The sequence below is a fragment of the Callospermophilus lateralis genome, chromosome X (assembly GCF_048772815.1).
Source record: "Callospermophilus lateralis isolate mCalLat2 chromosome X, mCalLat2.hap1, whole genome shotgun sequence".
Taxonomy (NCBI): Eukaryota; Metazoa; Chordata; class Mammalia; order Rodentia; family Sciuridae; genus Callospermophilus; species Callospermophilus lateralis.
This window is the reverse complement of record NC_135325.1, coordinates 72,341,849-72,361,199: the sequence shown is the minus strand read 5'-3', so window position 1 is coordinate 72,361,199 and position 19,351 is coordinate 72,341,849. Positions and strand designations below refer to the sequence as shown.

The 19,351-nt window shown below is 34.1% G+C and overlaps 1 protein-coding gene across 9 annotated transcripts in view; it reads left to right on the top strand.

The window, feature by feature from the left end:
• Nucleotides 1–19,351, top strand: part of Diaph2 (diaphanous related formin 2) — an 826,282-nt gene that overhangs the window by 491,655 nt on the left and 315,276 nt on the right. For 5 of the 9 annotated variants that reach the window (XR_013154694.1, XR_013154693.1, XR_013154688.1 and 2 more), the window contains one exon: nucleotides 15,172–17,570. Coding sequence is in view for 2 of the 9 variants with exons in the window: in XM_077107725.1 (XP_076963840.1) it covers nucleotides 15,172–15,292 (121 nt within the window). In the remaining 7 variants the exon portion in view is untranslated. The remainder of the gene's footprint in view (nucleotides 1–15,171; nucleotides 17,571–19,351) is intronic. The other 4 variants (XM_077107725.1, XM_077107726.1, XR_013154690.1 and 1 more) reach the window with 3 other exon arrangements.

The following is a 19,351-nucleotide window of genomic DNA, read 5'->3' as shown; positions in this document are numbered from 1 at the left end:
TTTTGTCTTGAGCTTTACTGTTCATTATTCCCCCGACTTTTCTCCCAACGTGTGTGTTCTCCTCCAGCAGTATTTGCCACACACCCTGCTATTCCTGTTGCTATGTTCCAATTCCAACTTCTGCATAGGTGAAAAAAGTCACACAGTCCACCTGTTGGGATCCATTATTCCTCGATTTGTGACCTTAGTCTCCTATGGAGTCAGAGGAGCTTTCCATTTAACACTCCCCCAACCACCTGCCAACCACAATTCCAAACCAGGCCTGTTCTCCTCAAACACTAAAGTGCATCCTCCATTATCCCATATAATCATCTTTTCTCATTCTTGACTGTAAATATGAAGAAAATATCCCTTCCTTTTACTATCATATATCTCTAAGGATACACTTTTCACCCTCCCTTTTACAATTTTTTTTTGTTCCTACTCACTATTGAGTGTATCAATTTGACTGATATTCCCATGAATGCAGAGACTGGTTTGCTGTTCTCTTATTTCCTTAAATTTTACTATTGTAATCTCATATTTTTGAGTCATTAGCAGATACAAATTATAACTACATGTTAAATTCCAGGTATAAAAGAATTTTCTTTAGGTACCAGGTTCTGCTTGTACTTCCCTTACTTGGAAATGCTACTTATTTAAAACTTCTCTCATTTCTAAAAGAAAGTAGAGCACATTGGTTAAGAACAAAGACTAGGCTGCATAACTTCAAATATGAGCTCTGCCACTTACTATTATGTGATCTTGACGAAATTATTAAATGACTCTTTGCCTAGGTTTCTCATATATAAAGGTGAGATAATAACAAGATATATCCTATACCACTGTTGTTAAGAGGATGAAGCGTGTGTGTGTGTGTGCGCGTGTGCGTGCCCACCTGCACAGGCACACTCACACATGACTATAACATGGAGATCTTTAACTTGGTAACTTCCTCACATGTATTGGAGTATCATTTTAATGCCCATGATTACTATAAAGAGAACATTACTACAGGATATGTTTTGGTCAATTATTAGATCATTAGAAAAGTCCAAAAGAAAAATATAAGATAGGATAACAGAGAATTTGATTTGGATGGAGAATCGGATTTAGATTATTCTGTGTTATTCTGAGAAGTGATATTTGGCCAATGAGATTGAGTTTCATGTTGCTTTTTAGTGGCTGAGTTTTCTGCTTATACTGACTGGTATATAAGCTCTGAATTTGTGTGTTGCTTTTATATTTTATTCAGTAATTTGAGGATATTTAATGTATACTTTCTCAGGAGTACCTTGATCCTGTCATGAGATGTATGTGCTAACTGTATTAAAAAAATTCTTTTTGTGGGGTGGAAGAGTCTTGTTAAATTTTTATCATTGATATATTTGGCAACGATTTACTCCACATACTCCACATTATGGAATTCACAATGTATGTTTGACCCCTCAGAAGGATGGAAACTGTCTATGCAAAAAATGCAGTTATTTGTATTTATACAAGAACCAGGAATCCAGAAACCTGGCTCTGTATTCCTGAGCAGGCTCTTTTTGGTTTCTCTCTGTTTTCTTACCCTCATGAGAAACCTGGACTAGGAAAATGCAGATGTCCCTCCCAAGATTGCTTTTTTATGAATCTAGAACATGGGTCAGCAAACTTTTTCTGCAGAGAGCCAGATATTAAATATTTTAGGCGTTGTGGATCCCACAAGGTCCCTGTCACAAGGCCTCAATCTGCCTTTGTAGTTCAAAAGCAGACAGAGATCTTATGTAAATGAAGAGGCCTGGCTATATTCCAATAAAACTTTATTTATGGACATAAACATTTGAATTTTATACAATTTTTATGTGTCATAAAAATATCCTTCTTTTTTCAACTATTTAAAAATGTAAAAAGCATTCTTAACTCAGGCCATACAAAAACAGACAACAAGACAGATTTTCCTGTGGGCAATAGTTTGTCAACCCCTGATGTAGTATAGCAAAACAATTTATACATATATCTATTTGAGAACATCCTATATTCAAGGCAGTATATCATAGTACTTGTATTAGTGACCAGTTTCACATTCCTTTCCTTTGTTTTGTAAATGTTCACTTCAAAGATGGGATAATAAGTGTATTTGTGCTTGTATATATTTTTGCCAGACCCTTTGAAAGTCTGAGGGCTTTTACTTCCTAGTATTTTCCCAATTATGCAGATGAATGGAACATTTCAATAGCCTATCTTTGCATGACTTTTGAGACTAGGTGCTGTTTAAATTATTTAAAAAAATGTATCTAATAGCCCTTTGCATTTTACTCCTTTTTTGTTGTAGTAGAAGGACTTTTTACCAATATATTTGAATAGGTTGAGAATTCTGTAAAACAGTTTGAATGTTTATTTGGATCTTACAGAAAACCAATTAGGAAGTTCATGTATTAAGACACAATACATGCATGTATAATGATTTTTTGATAGATACAACATCAGAGAATCTCCCTATATATTTAAAGATGGGTTCATTCCCTTCTTTATGAGCTATCAACTCTCCCTAACTTTGAACATTCTACTCCTGTAACATGTAACATGAGCATATGAGTAAATGATATGGGGTTACCATTTTAAATTTTAAGGAGTTATTAAAAACAAAATGCAAGCCGGGCATGGTGATGCAGGACAGCAGCTATAGAGGCTGAGAAGGGAGGATATCGAGTTCAAAGCAAGCCTCAGTAAAAGTGAGGCACTAAGCAACTCAGTGAGACCCTGTCTATAAATAAAATATAAAATAGGGCTGAGAATGTGGGGATGTGGGGATGTGGTTGAGTGCCCCTGTGTTTAATCTTTGGTATCCCCACCAATGCATTTATAGTTAAGATCATACTGCATACTTACTCATATGATGATTTTTTGTGTTTTATATATATATATATATATATATATATATATATATATATATATATATATATATATATATATTGTGTGTGTGTGTATGTGTATGTGTGTGTGTGTGTGTGTGTGTGGTGCTAGGGATTAAACCCAGGACTTTTTGCATGTCAGGCAAACAGTCTACCAACTGAGCTATATCCCCAGTCCTCCTGATGATTTTTTGATTGATTTGACATGAGACCATAATAAACTCCATGATAAAATCTATAGAATTATCATTCATGGCATTTTACTAAAGTCTTTATTCAATCATTCCCTTCTTGCTGGTCATTAAGTTTATGTCATTCTTTTGCTACTATGAATAAGACCATTAGAATTTCTTTAGTGAGAAATCTTGGTTCCTCTTTCAAGAGAAGCTTTTCTTTAAGAGAGTTTACAATTTATATTAATATAACAAAGGTTATAATTATGTGTGAATCTCTTAAGTAGTTAATTCTTTTCTAGAAAAGAATTTCTTGTTTTCATATATGAATTTTTATTTGTTCCCTCAGAACTAGTACTCCACACCTTTAAAAAAACACATTTGCTAGTTGGAAAAATAAGAGAAATTGTCTCAGTTTAAACAACTTCATTAAGCATTTACTATAGGGCAAGTATATTATTAGAGGCTGAGAAAAGAAATATTTATTTATTTTTATTTTTGTATTAGTGCTAGGGATTGAACTCTAGACCTCCTGTGTGCTGGGCAAGCACTCTATCACTAACCTACAGTCCCAACCCCAAGATTTTTTTCCCAGTGTCTGGTTTTAAGTAACTAAACGTACAATGGGAGCATTAGTCATGTGAACTATTAGAAAGCTAAAGAAAAAAAATCCTATGAGAATCAAAGTCCTATGGGAGCATTGACAATGGAGTCAATACATATAAAAGTTCATGAAAAACTTAGAGAAGAGTTGAATTTAAGAAGAATGGGAATTCAAAGGACAAAAATAAGGGAAAGATATTTCAGGCAGAAGAAATGTGAACCAAGAGAGGGAGACAGGAGAAAGTATAATAGTTCAGTGTTGGCAATTGAGGAGCATTGAGCAAATGTAGCAGAATAGTTTTAAAGGAGAATCCAAGATGGAAAGATGTAAGATATATGTTGAAGGGCCTTTATATATTGAATAGGTAGATAACAGGAGAGCAACAACAAAGAATTAACATTATGTATCTAGTTTTATAATGCACTGGTTTGTATAATAAGAGGCATATATACATTATTTCATTTAATCACCTTAACCTCATGAAGTTTGGATTGTATTCACCATTTCACAGATCAGAAAACTAAAGTTCAAAAAGGTTAATTAATTTGCCCAGAATCACACCTGTAATAGTAAACAAAGAATTAAAAATAGGTATGTATGACTACAAAGACCATGCTTTTTATATTTTAACATAGGAAACTACATAATTACTAAAAGATTTTAAGCCTAATAAAGGCAAAATCAAGTTTTAGTTTTTTAATATGTAAGTCTGGTACAAATCTAGGAGGACTATTTTTAGGATACATTGTTCATTTGGATTCCAATTTAGATTCAAATGATATTTAGTCATATCTTCTGTATGTTAAACTCTCTGTTAGACATTTTTCATGGCATTATCTAGTTTAAATAATTTTGGTTGAATACAATATTTTTTAAAATTTCAAAACCTGTTTCATATTGGCCAACTAGTTTCAGCTAATAGAAAAAGTATTTTAGAAGAAACTATGTGATGTCCAGCACTATATCTATTTTGTAGTAAGTAATATCAGCATCATATCTGGTTGTATCAATATGAGGAATTCCTGTGGTCATATCCATTAAAATGTTATTTTGAAACTTTAAAATAGCCAACCATATTTGACACAGAAATAATCAGCACTTTCAAATTTGTGGAAGATTAATCAACCTGCATAATTAATATTAAGTTTTGGTTGTCCAAGATTAAAGGTAATGATCATTTTTTCATTCATTAGTATCCCCTAGGAAGATATCCAAAATATTGACAAAATAATTTGGGCAAAATGACCAATTGTTTTACCTTATTTTGGAATACTAAATGCTAGATATTATAGTGGCAAATGTATCTTAATTATGATAGTTTTCCAAGTTCTAATCAGTATGTTGTTGATGAATCTTTCGAAGTTTATAGAAAGCTAGATTCTTAAACAAACAAGAACTTCTTGAAAGACTTTATTATATCTAGGGAAGCAGCTGAATTACCAATTTGTGGACAAACACACATGTGTGAAGCATCCCCATGCACTCAGAACACTCAGTAGTGGTAACTGTATTGTTCCAGTTGTACTAAAATATAGGTAAGCATTGTTCTTTGTCTTAACAGTTCACCAGTAAGGAACTCAGCATTTGATTGCAATGACTGTTCAAAGAAAATCAGTGTTGATCCAGACAAATGGCACATGCCTGTAATTCTAGCAACTCAGGAGGCTGAGGCAAGTTCAAGTGTAGCCTAGGCAATTTAGTGAGAACTTATCTAAAAAAAATTGAAAAAGTCTGGGGATGTAGCTCAGTGGTAGAACCCCCCCATGTTGAATCCCCAACACCCCCCCCCAAAAAAAAGTGAGGGAGAGCAAGAGCAAGAGCAAAAGCGTGCGCGCGAGAGAGAGAGAAAGAGAGAAAGAGAGAGAGAGAGAGAGAGAGAGAGGCGCACTAACTACATTGAAAGTGAGAAATGTATATATCCTAAAAGAAGATTGTAGAGCTATAGCCAAGAAGAAAATATGCCTTTGAATATGAAGTGAAGGGATGGAAGAATGATGAAACATACACTGATATTTATTGGCTAAACCACCCTTTACCCCTCACTTTCGTACAGTGTTAATGTGCCAAATGACAAACAATGGAGTCTTTCAGATTTCTCCTCTTTCAGGCTGAAATTCTGGCAGTTATTTTCATACATTACAGGGCTGGCAGTCTTTTTTTAATTTAATGAACTCCCTTTACCTCCAAATGTAGTTAGCTTCTTGGTTCTTATTGACAACATTTGTTTCAAAAGAAGAGATAAGTGTAACAGCAAGCAAGAATTTTGAGGGAGGAAACAGTCTTAATAAAAATATTCATGGTATTTGTGCAAGTTTATATTAAGTCAAGGAAAGATAGACTGGAGGAAATGTAGGAATAAGTTACAAGCATAGCCCAGAGGAAAATGACCTTAACCAACATCTAGAAATGTTTGTACTTGAAGTGGGTCTAGGATGCAGGAATTATTATCTGAATTTATATAGCCAGCAACCTAACTGCAGACTAAATTATATAATAACAATATAATGAAACATAACTGTTAGAAGTGGGATATATATGCAAATGCCTTCCTATTTTCTGTGTCCTTCTCAGACCTCTCTTCTCTGCTCCAGATTCAGCTGCCTATTTTAAATCTCAAAAGGGATGGCTCTGACATTTGAAACTTATTAGACCTAAAATTGAACGCTTGATCTCTTTTGCACAAATCTTCCCTCCAAACTTCTCTGTTTCTGGCCTTGAAGCCAGAAACCAGAATTTGTTTTTATTAGCTTTCTTCTTTACCTTTAACATTTCTTCTGCTTCAAGTCCAACCACCCCTACCTCTAAAATACATACTGCAAGTCATCCTTGGTCATTCTAATCCGAGCCACCATCATTTGCTGTCCAGGCTACAATTATTTCCTATTTTCATTTCAACCCCTCCCTCCATCTTTCACAATAGATGCCTGTTGTGGTTTGAATGTGAGGCGTCCCCCAGAAGTTCACGTGTAAGATAAAGCAAGAAGGTTCAGAGGAGAAGTGATTGGATTGTGAGAGTCTTAACCCAACCAGTTAATTAATTCTTTATGGGATTAACTGAGTGTAACTGGAGGCAGGTGCAGTGTGGCTGGAGGAAGTGGTTAATTGGGGGTGTGGCTATGGGGTATATATTTTGTATCTGGAACTGGAGTCTCTCTCTCTCTCCTTCTTGATCACCATGATGTAAGCCATTTCCCTTTGCCACACACTCTGCAATGAGGTTCTGCCTCATCTCAAGCCCTGAAGACTGGAACCCGCCTTCTCTGGACTAAGACCTCTGAAACCATGAACACTCAAACAAACATTTCCTCCCTTACAGCTGTGATGGTCAGATATTTTAGTCATAGTGGCAAAAAAAAAAAAAAAGAAAAAAGAAAAGCCGACTAATACAATGCCAGAGTTCAGAGTTCCCCCCCACCCCAGTGGTACTGGGGATTGAATCCAGTGTCCAAGCAAGCACTCTACCACTGAGATACACCCCCAGCCCTTTTTATTTATTTATTTAGTGAGATAGGTATCTCAGTAAGCTGCACAGGTTCCTGGAACATGCCATATTTTTGCCTCAACCACCCACACAGCTGAGATTGCAGGCCTGCACCATGTTACCCTGCCAGTTTTCTTTTTTTTAAATATAAATTTAATTAAATTATCCTGCTTAAAGTCCTTCATTTCTTTCCCACGATAATTAATGTGACACCTAAATTCCTTATGGTGGCCTAGAAGGTCCTGCCTACCTCCCAAACCTCATTTCTTTTTAACCATTTTTTGGTTACTAGACAAGAGACTTAAAATATGACAGGTTCATGAGATGATAATACTCAGATAACTAATGAAGACTTGCTTTATTTAGGGAATGATTTCAGTGGTGGAAAACTATCACGGTCATATTCCTTTAATTACTTTATTTTGCAAAACCAGGTTCTTATTCTGGGCATATAGTTATCCTGTTAGTATCCACAGGCAGTAAGTGGATAAGGAAAATGCAACCATGGGGTTAATATACCCTTTCAAGCATCTTCTGCCTGACCTGTAACACCAGCAGAATAATTGCTAATCCAAGCAGTACTAATGTGGAATTGACGCTAATGGCTGCAACATTATGACCTCAGCATAAGGTCATTGATGTCATGACAACCTACATTCAGTTTGGATGAAAATTGATGAAAATTGATGTTTGTTTTTGTACAAACCTATGGAATTCATACATGAAACTTGTTCCAGAAAAACTCTGTCAAGTACAAGAATAGCTATTCCAAATCATATAATCATTTTAATTTCCCTGATGTGTTCAGGATACAGTTCATGGAAAATTTGGCCATGAACACAAAAATTATACCTAAGAAGGCTAACATTCTTTTAATATAGCATTGCTTTATTATGAAACTATATGTAGTTAATTCCTGCCAAAAGTGATATGAAAGAAAATATTCAAATGGTTTGTCAGTCCATATATAACTAAACATAAATATATACTCAGAATTCAAACTTGTAATTTCCAATTTCTTAAAGTAGGATTTTTGTTCCTTTTAGTCTTAGGCAACAAGACTACATTTTCCAAAGATTTTATTTTTCTATAATTTACTAATTCTTAAACTCTCTTATTGTCTTTAAATATCTTCCATTTACAATGTTCACTATTGCTATTGGCTTAGCATTCTACTTCTATGATGAATGAAGACTGCATTACATAGGACATTAGTATAGGATTTCAGAAAGGAATTATCAGCATTTGAAGAGCTAGAGGAGCTTTTTCATTGAGAAGAACACCTTTTCAACCATTTTAATCAACTCTGTAGCAGAGGAAAATTCAGGATAGTCCAGTCCCCACTAATAAAGACTTGATCCATTAAAATTTGAGGTGGGTTGAGTGGAGGTTCTTTTATTGCAAAGAAAAAAAATGAGCTTTAAGAAGGATTATCTAGCTGATGAGAACAAATTCTTCCAAGGAGAGTAACTATATTCAGCATTGCTTTATAAAAGCTCCAACTTGCATATATAGTTCCCAGTCCTAGCCTTGAGTTAAGACTGTCAACAAGGGTAGGAGATTTCAGTTTGCTTTTTAGGCTTTGATTTTAGAATTCACACATAGTATTTGCTTCAGGCAGAATAACAGTTGCAGAAGAGACAGCAGGTGATAGGAGTGTGATTCTTCATGGGCAGCTGTCTACTGCTGTTGGTTCAATGGTCAGGCTACAGAATTTTTTTTATTGCACATCATTATTTTCAGGGTTTCAAACTTTCCCTTACCTCCACCTCTACCCCAGCTATCCTTTATATATTCCAGTAGTTATTAGTAAAGTTTTTTCCCTTTTTATTAGAGGTCCTATTTTTTTATTAAAACAATAAACAAAAATGCTTTCAGATTGAGGTTTTTAAATAGTGTGAGAACTTGTAAAATGTATGAACCCAGATGTTGAAATGTGCTCAGTGATTTTTCATAGTACATATAGGACAGTTTTTATGTGTTTTTTTAATTGAAATTCCTCTGCTTTTAGTATCAGTTCAGACTATACTATAAATCCAGTTTAGAAAACCTACACCTTGTCTTCAAGGGCACATGTTACAGGAGTACATGGTTGAACTTTTGAGTATCTTAGGGATGCATATTTTAATTAATTAATTAATTAATATATATATTTTGTGGGGCTGGGGACCAAACCTAAAGTCTAGCCTATGCTAGGCAAGTGCTCTGCCATTGAGCTACATCTCCAGTCCAACATGTGTGTGTGTGTGTGTGTGTGTATGTATATATGTGTGTATATATACATATATACATATGTGTGTGTGTGTGTGTGTGTGTGTGTGTGTATTTGGTGCTGGTAATTGAACTCAGGGGTACTGGACCACTGAGCCACATCCCCAGCTCTATATTGTATTTTAGAGACAGGTCTCACTGAGCTGAGTGCCTCACCATTGTTGAGGTTGGCTTTGAAATTCTGGTCATCCTGTCTCAGCCTCTAGAGCTGCTGTGATTACAGGTGTGCTGCATCGTGCCCAGCCCACTATGCATATTTTAAAATTGCATTTAATAAGAATGCTCATTACATTGAAAGTTCCATGGATAACTTTCTTTTTTTATTTACAACAAACTTTTTATTAGAGCTTTATCATTATACATAGTAGTTGGGTTCATCCCTACAAATTCACACATGTATGGAATTTGATTTCAGTTCAAATTCCCCTTTACCCTTTCTCTTTTCCCTCACAGTCTCCCTCCCCTCTCCAATTTTTTCTCTACTATACTAGACTTCCTTTTGCTCATCTATTTATTTATATGTGATTGGTTCTTTTTACTTAAACATAAAGGTGAAAATCCCTGTGGTTTTTTTTTTTGTTGTTGTTGTTGTTTGTTTGTTTGTTTGTTTGTTTATTTTGGTTGGTACCAAGGATTGAACTTAGGGGCACTCAACCACTGAACCCCATCCCCAGCTCTATTTTTGCATTTATTAGAGACAAGGTCTCACTGAGTTGCTTAGTGCCTTGCTGTTGCTGAGGCTAGCTTTGAAGTCATGATCCCCCTGTCTCAGCCTCCAGAGCTGCTGGGATTAAGGTGTGAGCCACCACACCCTGCCCTATAGTTTATTTATATATGCACATTATGTGATTTTTAAAGTATTCATTCTGCACTGCCTCCTGTTACCCATCCCTCCACTCTGCCTCTCAATCTCATTCTTCTGTATTACTATTGTAGAAGTTAATTTTCTTACCAAGTTTTTTCTCCTAAGAATGAGTCATTTTCTAATACAATTTTTTTATTGTATGGATTTCTTATTTGGGTGCCATTTAAAGTCTGAAGAAGCCACAATGATGATCTTTTGTTATTGTGTTTGTATAAACATACTTGCTTCATTTCCATGTAAAGCTTTCCTTTAAAATTAAACTATAAATGTATAAATGCACTTGAAAAAGAATAAAACAATGCTTATTGCTCAATGTGCTTCCAATATTCCTTTGTTTTTTGTGTTTTTTTTAATGTGTGCTTTCTGGATGAGTCACTTTAATGGTGTGCTGTCCAGCTGATACTAATTCTCCAACTAAAAATATTCAGTTAAGGAAAATTACAGAGTTATTTTAATCATGTTTGGGTCTGCTCATATTTAGAGTTTCCAGAGTAAATTTTTATGTGGCCTTTCTTAGAGCAAAGATGTAAGAAGTGCTCTGTTACATATCAGTAGTTAAAATTAATAGAAATATTTAATTCTGAGAAAAAATCCACAAGGTAATTGAAAAGATTTTATATTTACATAAAATTATGCATTTTGAAATGAGCTAGAGAATGTCAGCAGAGAACTGATTTTTTCCTTAAATTTATATTAGTTTTCTTACATACTATGTAATTGAAGAGTCATTTTATTCAAAGTCTCACTTAAAATATGTGCCTTTTTCTTTTTCTTTCTTAAAATCTTGAATTAGCAAAATTTTATCACTTAAAATGTTTTGAGTGATGATCAGGCTACTGTCATATTTCCTCAAAGTCAGGAAAATGTGCATGTATACTTTTCAACTGAAACAAGTAGGTAAGAGAGTATACTAATGTTAAAAGATTATTTATAGAGTACATGAAAGAAAGTTTTAATAGAAAAACCAATAGCTATAATTTAATTTTTAGTGTTACAATTCAAATTCAGTAATTCAATAGTAGATGTAAAAATGAAATCAGAGAAAAAAATTAAAGTGCCACCAGACTGACTAATCAGCCATTGAGAATGCCTGCTGTGGGAATTTACTCAGATATAAAATGTTTGCACTGTCATCAAGTACTCCCTAATTTATATTAGTGAACTAATATAATGAGAGACACAAAAATATACCCCGAGGCTGTGGCTGTGCAGAAGACAAGCATTCCTAACCCACACTTTTGCTTAAATATTCCTGTCGCTCCAAGTACCTTCATCTCTCTGCCACCTTCAGTAAAATATTTCTGTCTCTCTCTATTTCTATTTATACATATAGACACACCCTGCTAATAACTATGAAGTGTTAGGTGGGCTAATTAAATAGTTAAGCATAACTTTCTTTGACTCCCTCTTAAAATTTTGGCAAATGTATCTAAGGCAAGTCATCAGGCCAGTATAACACATATTAATTCTTTTTTAACACTTTTTAAATTTTTTGTTTTCTTTTAGACAAATCTAGAAAGCCAAAATAACTACGTTATAAATGTCTCCATGGAAATATAGACTATTGTATAGATTTCAGTTTCTAGGAATCATCTTTCAATTTGAAACTTACTACTATTTCAAACAGATTTGCTATTTGTTAGTATAATTGTCACTGGTTCCCAAACCTAAAATTCCACATACCTTCTAAAATATACAAACAGAAAATACAATCTAAGTTTCTTTCTCTTGATTAGAAAGAAGATCAATATTAAATGAAATCAGACCCTAGGAGAGGTAGCAGTAAATAAGTCTGGTTTAGTTTTGTTGTTTCCTTCTGCTTTTTTTCTTTCTTTTTGTTTTCCTCTTTCTCTGATTCTTCTTCATTATTTTTATCCTCCTTATCCTCTTCCTTTTTTTGTTTATTGCATCTCAGTTGTTTAATTCTTGTTGGCACAAACACAGAATTTGTATGTTGGAAAGGAGGATATAGATGGGAATGTAATGAAATATGAAAGGAGTATTTATGGATTAAGGTGTTATACATCATGTATAATTATAGATACTTTACATTTATTAAAGCATTTAACTTGAATTACTGACATTTAAGGAGAGTATTATTACCTGAATTTTGCAAATATAGGAAATGAAGGTCCAGAGAAGCTAATCCATAGGCTTATAATTGGTATGGCTAATAATTGGTATGGCTGAGATTTAGAATGTACGTTTGTCTGGTTCCTAAGACCATTCTTGCTGCATCCAGCTCTCCATAGCTGTGTGTAAAAGTAATATGGCTTTGTGTCATGAGTCATAAAAAGTACAGATTTTATTTTAATATATTATTGTGTAAAAATTTAAGTAATTAATTATTTCTTATCATGGGAAGACTAATTGAAGGAACTGGTTTTACCTGAGTAGATTAAAAAGATGCATCTAATCCATTTTTCATAAAACAGAGTAGACTTGATCAGTGCACGAAAAATTACTGCTAATGGGTATGAGTTCAGGTAGGCTGGTTTTGAGTCTTAAGTAAATTTTAAAAAAATTTCTAACAATTTAAACTGTCAAAAAAAGGAATAAGCCACTTAGGATATAAGAAATACTCTGTTCAAGGTCCAGAGTATGCATCATCCTAGATTTACTGGGCACCCTTTCTTTGACATGCCCCCACCACCAGGCTATTTGCTCCCCAGCCAGAGCAAAAAATTAACACCCTTTAAAACAGAATTACAGTCATGAAGGAACTGGCAGGTGAATGAACTGCTCACTCCCTCTATCTAACTCTTTAAGTTATATGTGCTTTATCTGGAGATTAACTATATAATTTGTGAGGCCCAGGGTAAAATGAAAATGTGGAGCTCTACTGCAGAGGTTACTTACTGGGCTGAGGCTATAGCTCAGTTGGTAGAGTGCTTGCCTTGCATGTACAAGGCCCTGGGTTCAATCCCTGGCACCACACAAAACAAAAAAAGAAAAAAAGAAAAGAAAAGAAAAAAATTAAGTATTTAGAATTATTTAAATTTTATCTGTAATGGTAACTTTCAGGAAAAAATAAAGACCCACAAAAAAACACTTATACCTGAGCATTTTCTGTTGGTTTGATGAAGAATATTGAATCCCAAAGTCTGATAGGAGAAAAACACATAGGAGCTCATTGGAATAAGGGAACTTTGGAACAAGGCTCAGTTGTTCAGAGTTTTCTGTCTCATCTTCAGAGATTAGAAGGTATGTTTTCTCTGGGTTTAAGAAGGATACTTCTCACATGAGAATCTTATGACCTCTTTCAGGGACCATCTAAGTCTCTCCTGTACATGTCATTTCTCAAATTCCTTTAGCTTAAAATACTCAGTATGACAAGGTGCAATATTTTGTGATAGCCTGCTTCGAACCCCTTCACATCCGTGTAACATGAATGACACAAGCAACTGTTCAATTTCATATGTTTAGTTTCAAGTAAGTGGGGAAGAACAATTTTACAGAGTTATAGAGAATGTACCAGTAAAACCTAAGGGAAAAAATTCCATTTTAAAGTTAGGAAGAATGTTTTCCTTCCCAGCAAATTCATTCTTTAAATAAATGAGCAGTGATTGCTGAATCATTAGCAAATTTGGGGCAAGAAAAAACTCTTATATTCTCCAATAAGAATGATTTCCAAGCTTTTCAGATCTAAACAAATGGAACTAACCTGGACAGAGCTATTTAATTGACAGATTAATAGAAAAAATAGTCTATCCTATTGGTATTTGATTTTCAGTCTCTTGAACCTCCATGTGTATCTAAGGTGATTTCTCCTTGTTGAGTATGAAGGTATGTGTGTCAGCGTGATGAATTAGTATCAGAACAGTCTGGTTGAAATTTGTCAGTGGGTCGATTTTTTTCAATCTCTTAAATTTTTCATTATAATGCTGCTGTGTCTCTGAATGAAACAAAATTTACTTTAAAAATAATTATAATATTTTTCTATTTCTGCTACACAGTCTTTAATGAAAAGAACAGGGCTCTGCAGCCAGGACTTAAAATCCAGTGTCACAGGCTGCCTACCTGTGGAATTGTAATGCTTACCTTGTCTCTTTAACTAGAATGTTGTATCCTGCTGATGATAGTGATACATCTTTGTACATAGTTGGCAGTCATGCTGTATCTATAAAACAGTTAAAAGTTTTTTTTTTAAGTACCTCTGTGAAAAGAAGGCATCATGAGAGATCTGAAAAGTATGCAGTTTGAACACAATACTTAAAATTATTAGTTGTCAATAAGAGAAAAAGAGAAGTGCAGAGAATGTTAGGGGTAATTAAGGCAACTAATGATAGTGTTTGAGGCATGCCGAAGCTTTGTGGGTGTGTATGTGCATGTGTGTTCACTGGGGTTTTGCTCTAAATTTTCTTTCTATATCAACAACTATTTTTCACATCTCTGTTGAGTACGAGAATGACAGAAGATGGAAACTTTTACTACAGGTGTTAGTTTATAAAAATCAGCATATTTCAACAAAAGAAGAATATTTGATTCTTTTATATAATTTCACCTTAAATCATTTATAGAGTGAAGAACATGCATTAATAAGATAAGGTCTTTTTGAACCTTAGTTTCTCTTTAATCTTCAAACTAGATTTTAAAGAATGAAATATTAGAGATTTCTTCAATAAATTTAAATGGAAATGGATTCATTGAACTATTGGCTTAGTAAAATGGTGACATTGTCATATTAAACATGATGATTTTTTTATATTACACATTTTCATTTATTTCATGGAGAGTAGAAATTTTATGAGCAGTAATTCGGAAAAATGTGAGTTGACTTTATGTAACTGTTCTCCCTGTTAAAACAACACTTTAAAACAATACTTTAAATGATATTGGTTTTAGTTATTTTGTGGAACACCTGGTAAAATATTCTAAACGTTTTGCACCTTGTTATTTAGTTTCAGCTCAAAATCTTAAGAGCAACCTTGCAGCAATGGAACAACAAATTGTTCATCTGGAACGTGACATCAAGAAAGTTCCCCAAGCAGAAAATCAACAAGATAAGTTTGTTGAAAAGATGTCGATATCCTTTATTTATTTAAGTATTTTGTTTATTTGTTAGTCTGTGTCTGTCTGTCTATCTATTTACCACGTGGTTAATTCTAGACTCCATGGTCTCTAACACTGTCTGGATGAATTTGTGTGTATGCTGTTTTTATATTAGCTGCATAAATTTTGTTTCATGATGCTTGGAAACAGGTAGAGTATAAGCAAGGGAACAATTAGACCTGAAAAATTGCCATTTCTCAAAGAAGAATTTCATTTGAAAGCCCACAAGATATGCAAGGTAAGTCTTATGAGGCTTGATTAGACCTAAAACAAAACAAAACAAAAGAAAGAATCTTCTTATGTAACCAAGAGCATAAAAGAGGTGATGGATACTAAATTTTTTTGGTCTGAGATTTTCATTTTCTTTTTGCATGTGTGCATTCATTTTTTGAGGACATGTGTGTATTTTCTGATGGCATTTGTATGTTTTGGAGGACAATTGGAAGATGACTAATATCAGTAGACTAAGAGGATTATGAAATACAAATAGATGCATGCATGAATAGATGAATTGATTAGTAGGTGATATATTTAAATTATAATTTATATTTGTATATACATATAAATGTAAAACATTAAGCATTTCTGGCTAAAATATTTTTGAAACTCCTATTTTATATGTGGTATACTCATAAATTATAGAAATATATGAAAGGAGAACTCGAGAAATAGCATTTAGCTTGAATTGTTTAATGTTAAAGCTGGTGTCTAAAGATAAACTACATTAGAGCTGAGTTGTTGTTTTTTTCTATTTTGGTTTTCAAAGTTAAAGCCATATCCTCCTCCTCTGGGTTTAAATAAATATCTTGAACTGCAGATTGATTCACCATTTTATATCTCTAGAGGGAATAAATACTGTAAATTCTTTATCTGATATTAATTCCTTCTACAACTACATGGGAGTCACCTTGTTTCAAGGTTAAAATATTGCCTTTTCTTATATACTTTCTTTCCTTCCCAACTTTGATGTCTTGGTTCTGAACACAAATTATTTGAGCATGACAATTTAGACTTACTTTGAAAGTTCTTTTTTGTTCTCACTGTTTTTGTTCATGAATTAACACTGTGTTTTATGTTTTCTTTTAATTATGCTGAGTACTTTTATAACTAGGAATATTGGAAGCATAATCTCACAAGTGTTTGGAGATAGTAATCCTCAAAATTAACCTTGGATTACATAACTGGCTACATTCAGATACTTACCATGAGGGTTTCACTGTATCGCTGATTAGATCATTTTCATTCTAATATAATATATTCTCCTGTGACTGGAAACACAACCTTTTTTTTCACCTTTTGATTTTGGTTCTTGCCTCATACATTTGAATTTAATTCCTGATCCCCTCATTCATTTGAACAGTTTCTTCTGTAGTTGGCTTATGGCCACACAACAGCTTGCAACATTGAGTTTCTGTTGCTCATTTAGAAAAAGAAAAGTAATTTCAAACCCTCATGAACTTGGCCTGGACTCCTTATTTTATTTCTGTCTTCGTGCAGGTAATTAAGCACTTTTAAATGAAAATCCAGAGCATTCTGTATCTGTATGTTACAGATGAATGGCTATCCTTTATTTAAGCGGCACTAAAGTGTGACTGTTTGTCCACAAGGGGATTGAAAACTATATTAAAATGTAAGGGCTGTTACTTTGCATATCATATTTAGGAAAACAAAATAAAATTTACAGCAGTTTATTTTAGAGAAAAAGAATATTGAGTTAGTTAAAAACTAATTAATTACAGCAGTAAAATTATTGTAGAGATTATTATTCTTATGTAAGACTCCTTCAATATTTATCAAGAGTTTCAGTCTTCCAGAAAGAGGCAGACAAAATGCATGATCATCATGTATACATTATGTGAGATCCGATGCCTGCTTTATATTTTTGTACCCTTCTGGACATCTAAGAAAGAGAAGAAATTTTTGATTGTGTGATAATTGATCCTGTTTTAAAATCAGAATCATGTTTTCATTTTTATTATAGGATTCTTTGTACTGGATCATCTTCCAGTGTTTCTGTCCCCTGTCAAAAATTGCTGTGCTTTAGGCACTGGCACTTTAAACTGAATTACTATGGGCACAGTATGACAGTAGTTTGTCTTAAAATCACCTTTCCTACTACATGCTAATATTTCTATATGGACTGTGAATTCAGAAACTGAATAGGATTCTCTACCTTTTTGGACTTTCAGAACAGCAACAGGGCTATGGTAAGCAGCAATGGCATGATGGCCACAGAGCAACTAAATAGGTATTGAATCCTTTTGCCTAATCCTTAGATTGTTCTATGTAAGATAGCACCTTATGTTCACCTTACTCTTTCATAGTATCCACTAAAGTTTACAGTTAGTGTTCAATGGTTTATTGCTGAGCAAAGAAAGTGTAGCAGTGCACAAAATAGAAACTTGACCTTAAGCTGCTGACAGTCTGTCACTTACATCATTTTTGCTGTCCCCATCACAGAGATCATATCTGGTTTGTTAATTACCATGTACTCATAATAATGCCCACCACCTTGCCTAGTGTAGGCATTTAGTAAATGTCTGTTAAATCACAGAATTCTGTAGGTACAGACAATGGTGATCACCATAGTGAAGCCCCTACTTTTACTTCACATATCAACAGGGATATTGTCAAGCAGTGGCAGGTTGTGCTTATAGTAATAAAAATTTTCATCATAGACATGTACAGTGGCATATACCTGTAATCCCAGTGACTTGGAAGGATGAGGCAGGAGGATTGCAAGTTCAAGGCCAGCCTTAGCATTTTAATGAGACCATAAGCAACTTAGTAAGACCCTGTCTCAAAATAAAAACATTATATTAAAAGGGCTGTTTTTACAGCTCAGTGGTAAAGCACCCCTAGGTTTAATCCTATAACCCCCTAATTTTTTTCAATCATATAAGTTTTCTCAGGAACTTGAGTAACATTAAATCACCTTTTTAGAGTATGCCTGTAAAAAGTTATAATAAGTTTTAGAAGTGATGGTTCATGCCTTTTAAGGTAAATGTCAAAAAAAATTGACCAAAAAAAGAGAAATAGTCTCCTGTAAAAAGAGTTGCCTGGCTGCTTTCAGCCTTCTGATGCCAGTGATTTTAGAAGGAAACACATCACCTTTGTCTCACTTTTCTATCCAAAATTGGTTGCTTTTATGAGTCAGAAGAAAATAGATAGTGTGGGGGAGAAAAGATTTCTTCTCTTACCCATTGCAAGGCTCATGGCTGAAACCTCTATAAGAAAAGTTATTATCAACAAAAGAAAAGCACACACATTTATTTAATGCAAGTTTTTATAGCACAAGAGCCTTCATATATGAAGAGCCAAAGAAACAAGCAATACTGTATTTTTATGAATTGTTGTGATCATAAGACAGAGTAGTATGATGTAATTATAATAAACTGGGATGGGCTGCAGAGCACAACTGAACAAGTTCTGTTTGTTCAGATACTTGACTTCTCTATGCAACATTGTTTCCTTCTGGGTATGGGGCAGGACACCTGTTCCATGACAGAGGAAGGAGGAAGAAGGTCAGACAATGACCCTCCCTAGGTTTTATAGCCTATTTCTCTAAATAAGAGGCAAGAAGAATTCTAGTTTCTGTGAACTCCTTCAGAAGAGAAGGGTAACAGATTAGGAGAACTTTCTGCTTCTGACTTGTACCTCTGTTTCTTTCAGCTTAAAACACTATGTAGGCCAAGTGATATGGTTTGAATATATCCTCTTCAAAATTTGTGTTGAAATCTAATGTGCAGGTTATCAATAAAAAGAGGCAGGGGTTTTCAGGAGATGATTAGGCAATGTAAGTTCTGCTCTGATGGATGGAATTAGTGCCTTATAAAAAGGCTAGAAAGAAAGAGTCCAGCTTCCTCTTTTGCCCTTTCTGCTATGTGAGGATACAGCAAAGAGGCACAAGCTGCCCCCACCAGATATTGAATCTGCTAGTGCCTGATCCTGGACTTCTAGAACCCTGAGAAATTTCTATTACTTATAAATTACCCAGTCTAAGGTACTTTCTTATAGCAGCAGGAACAA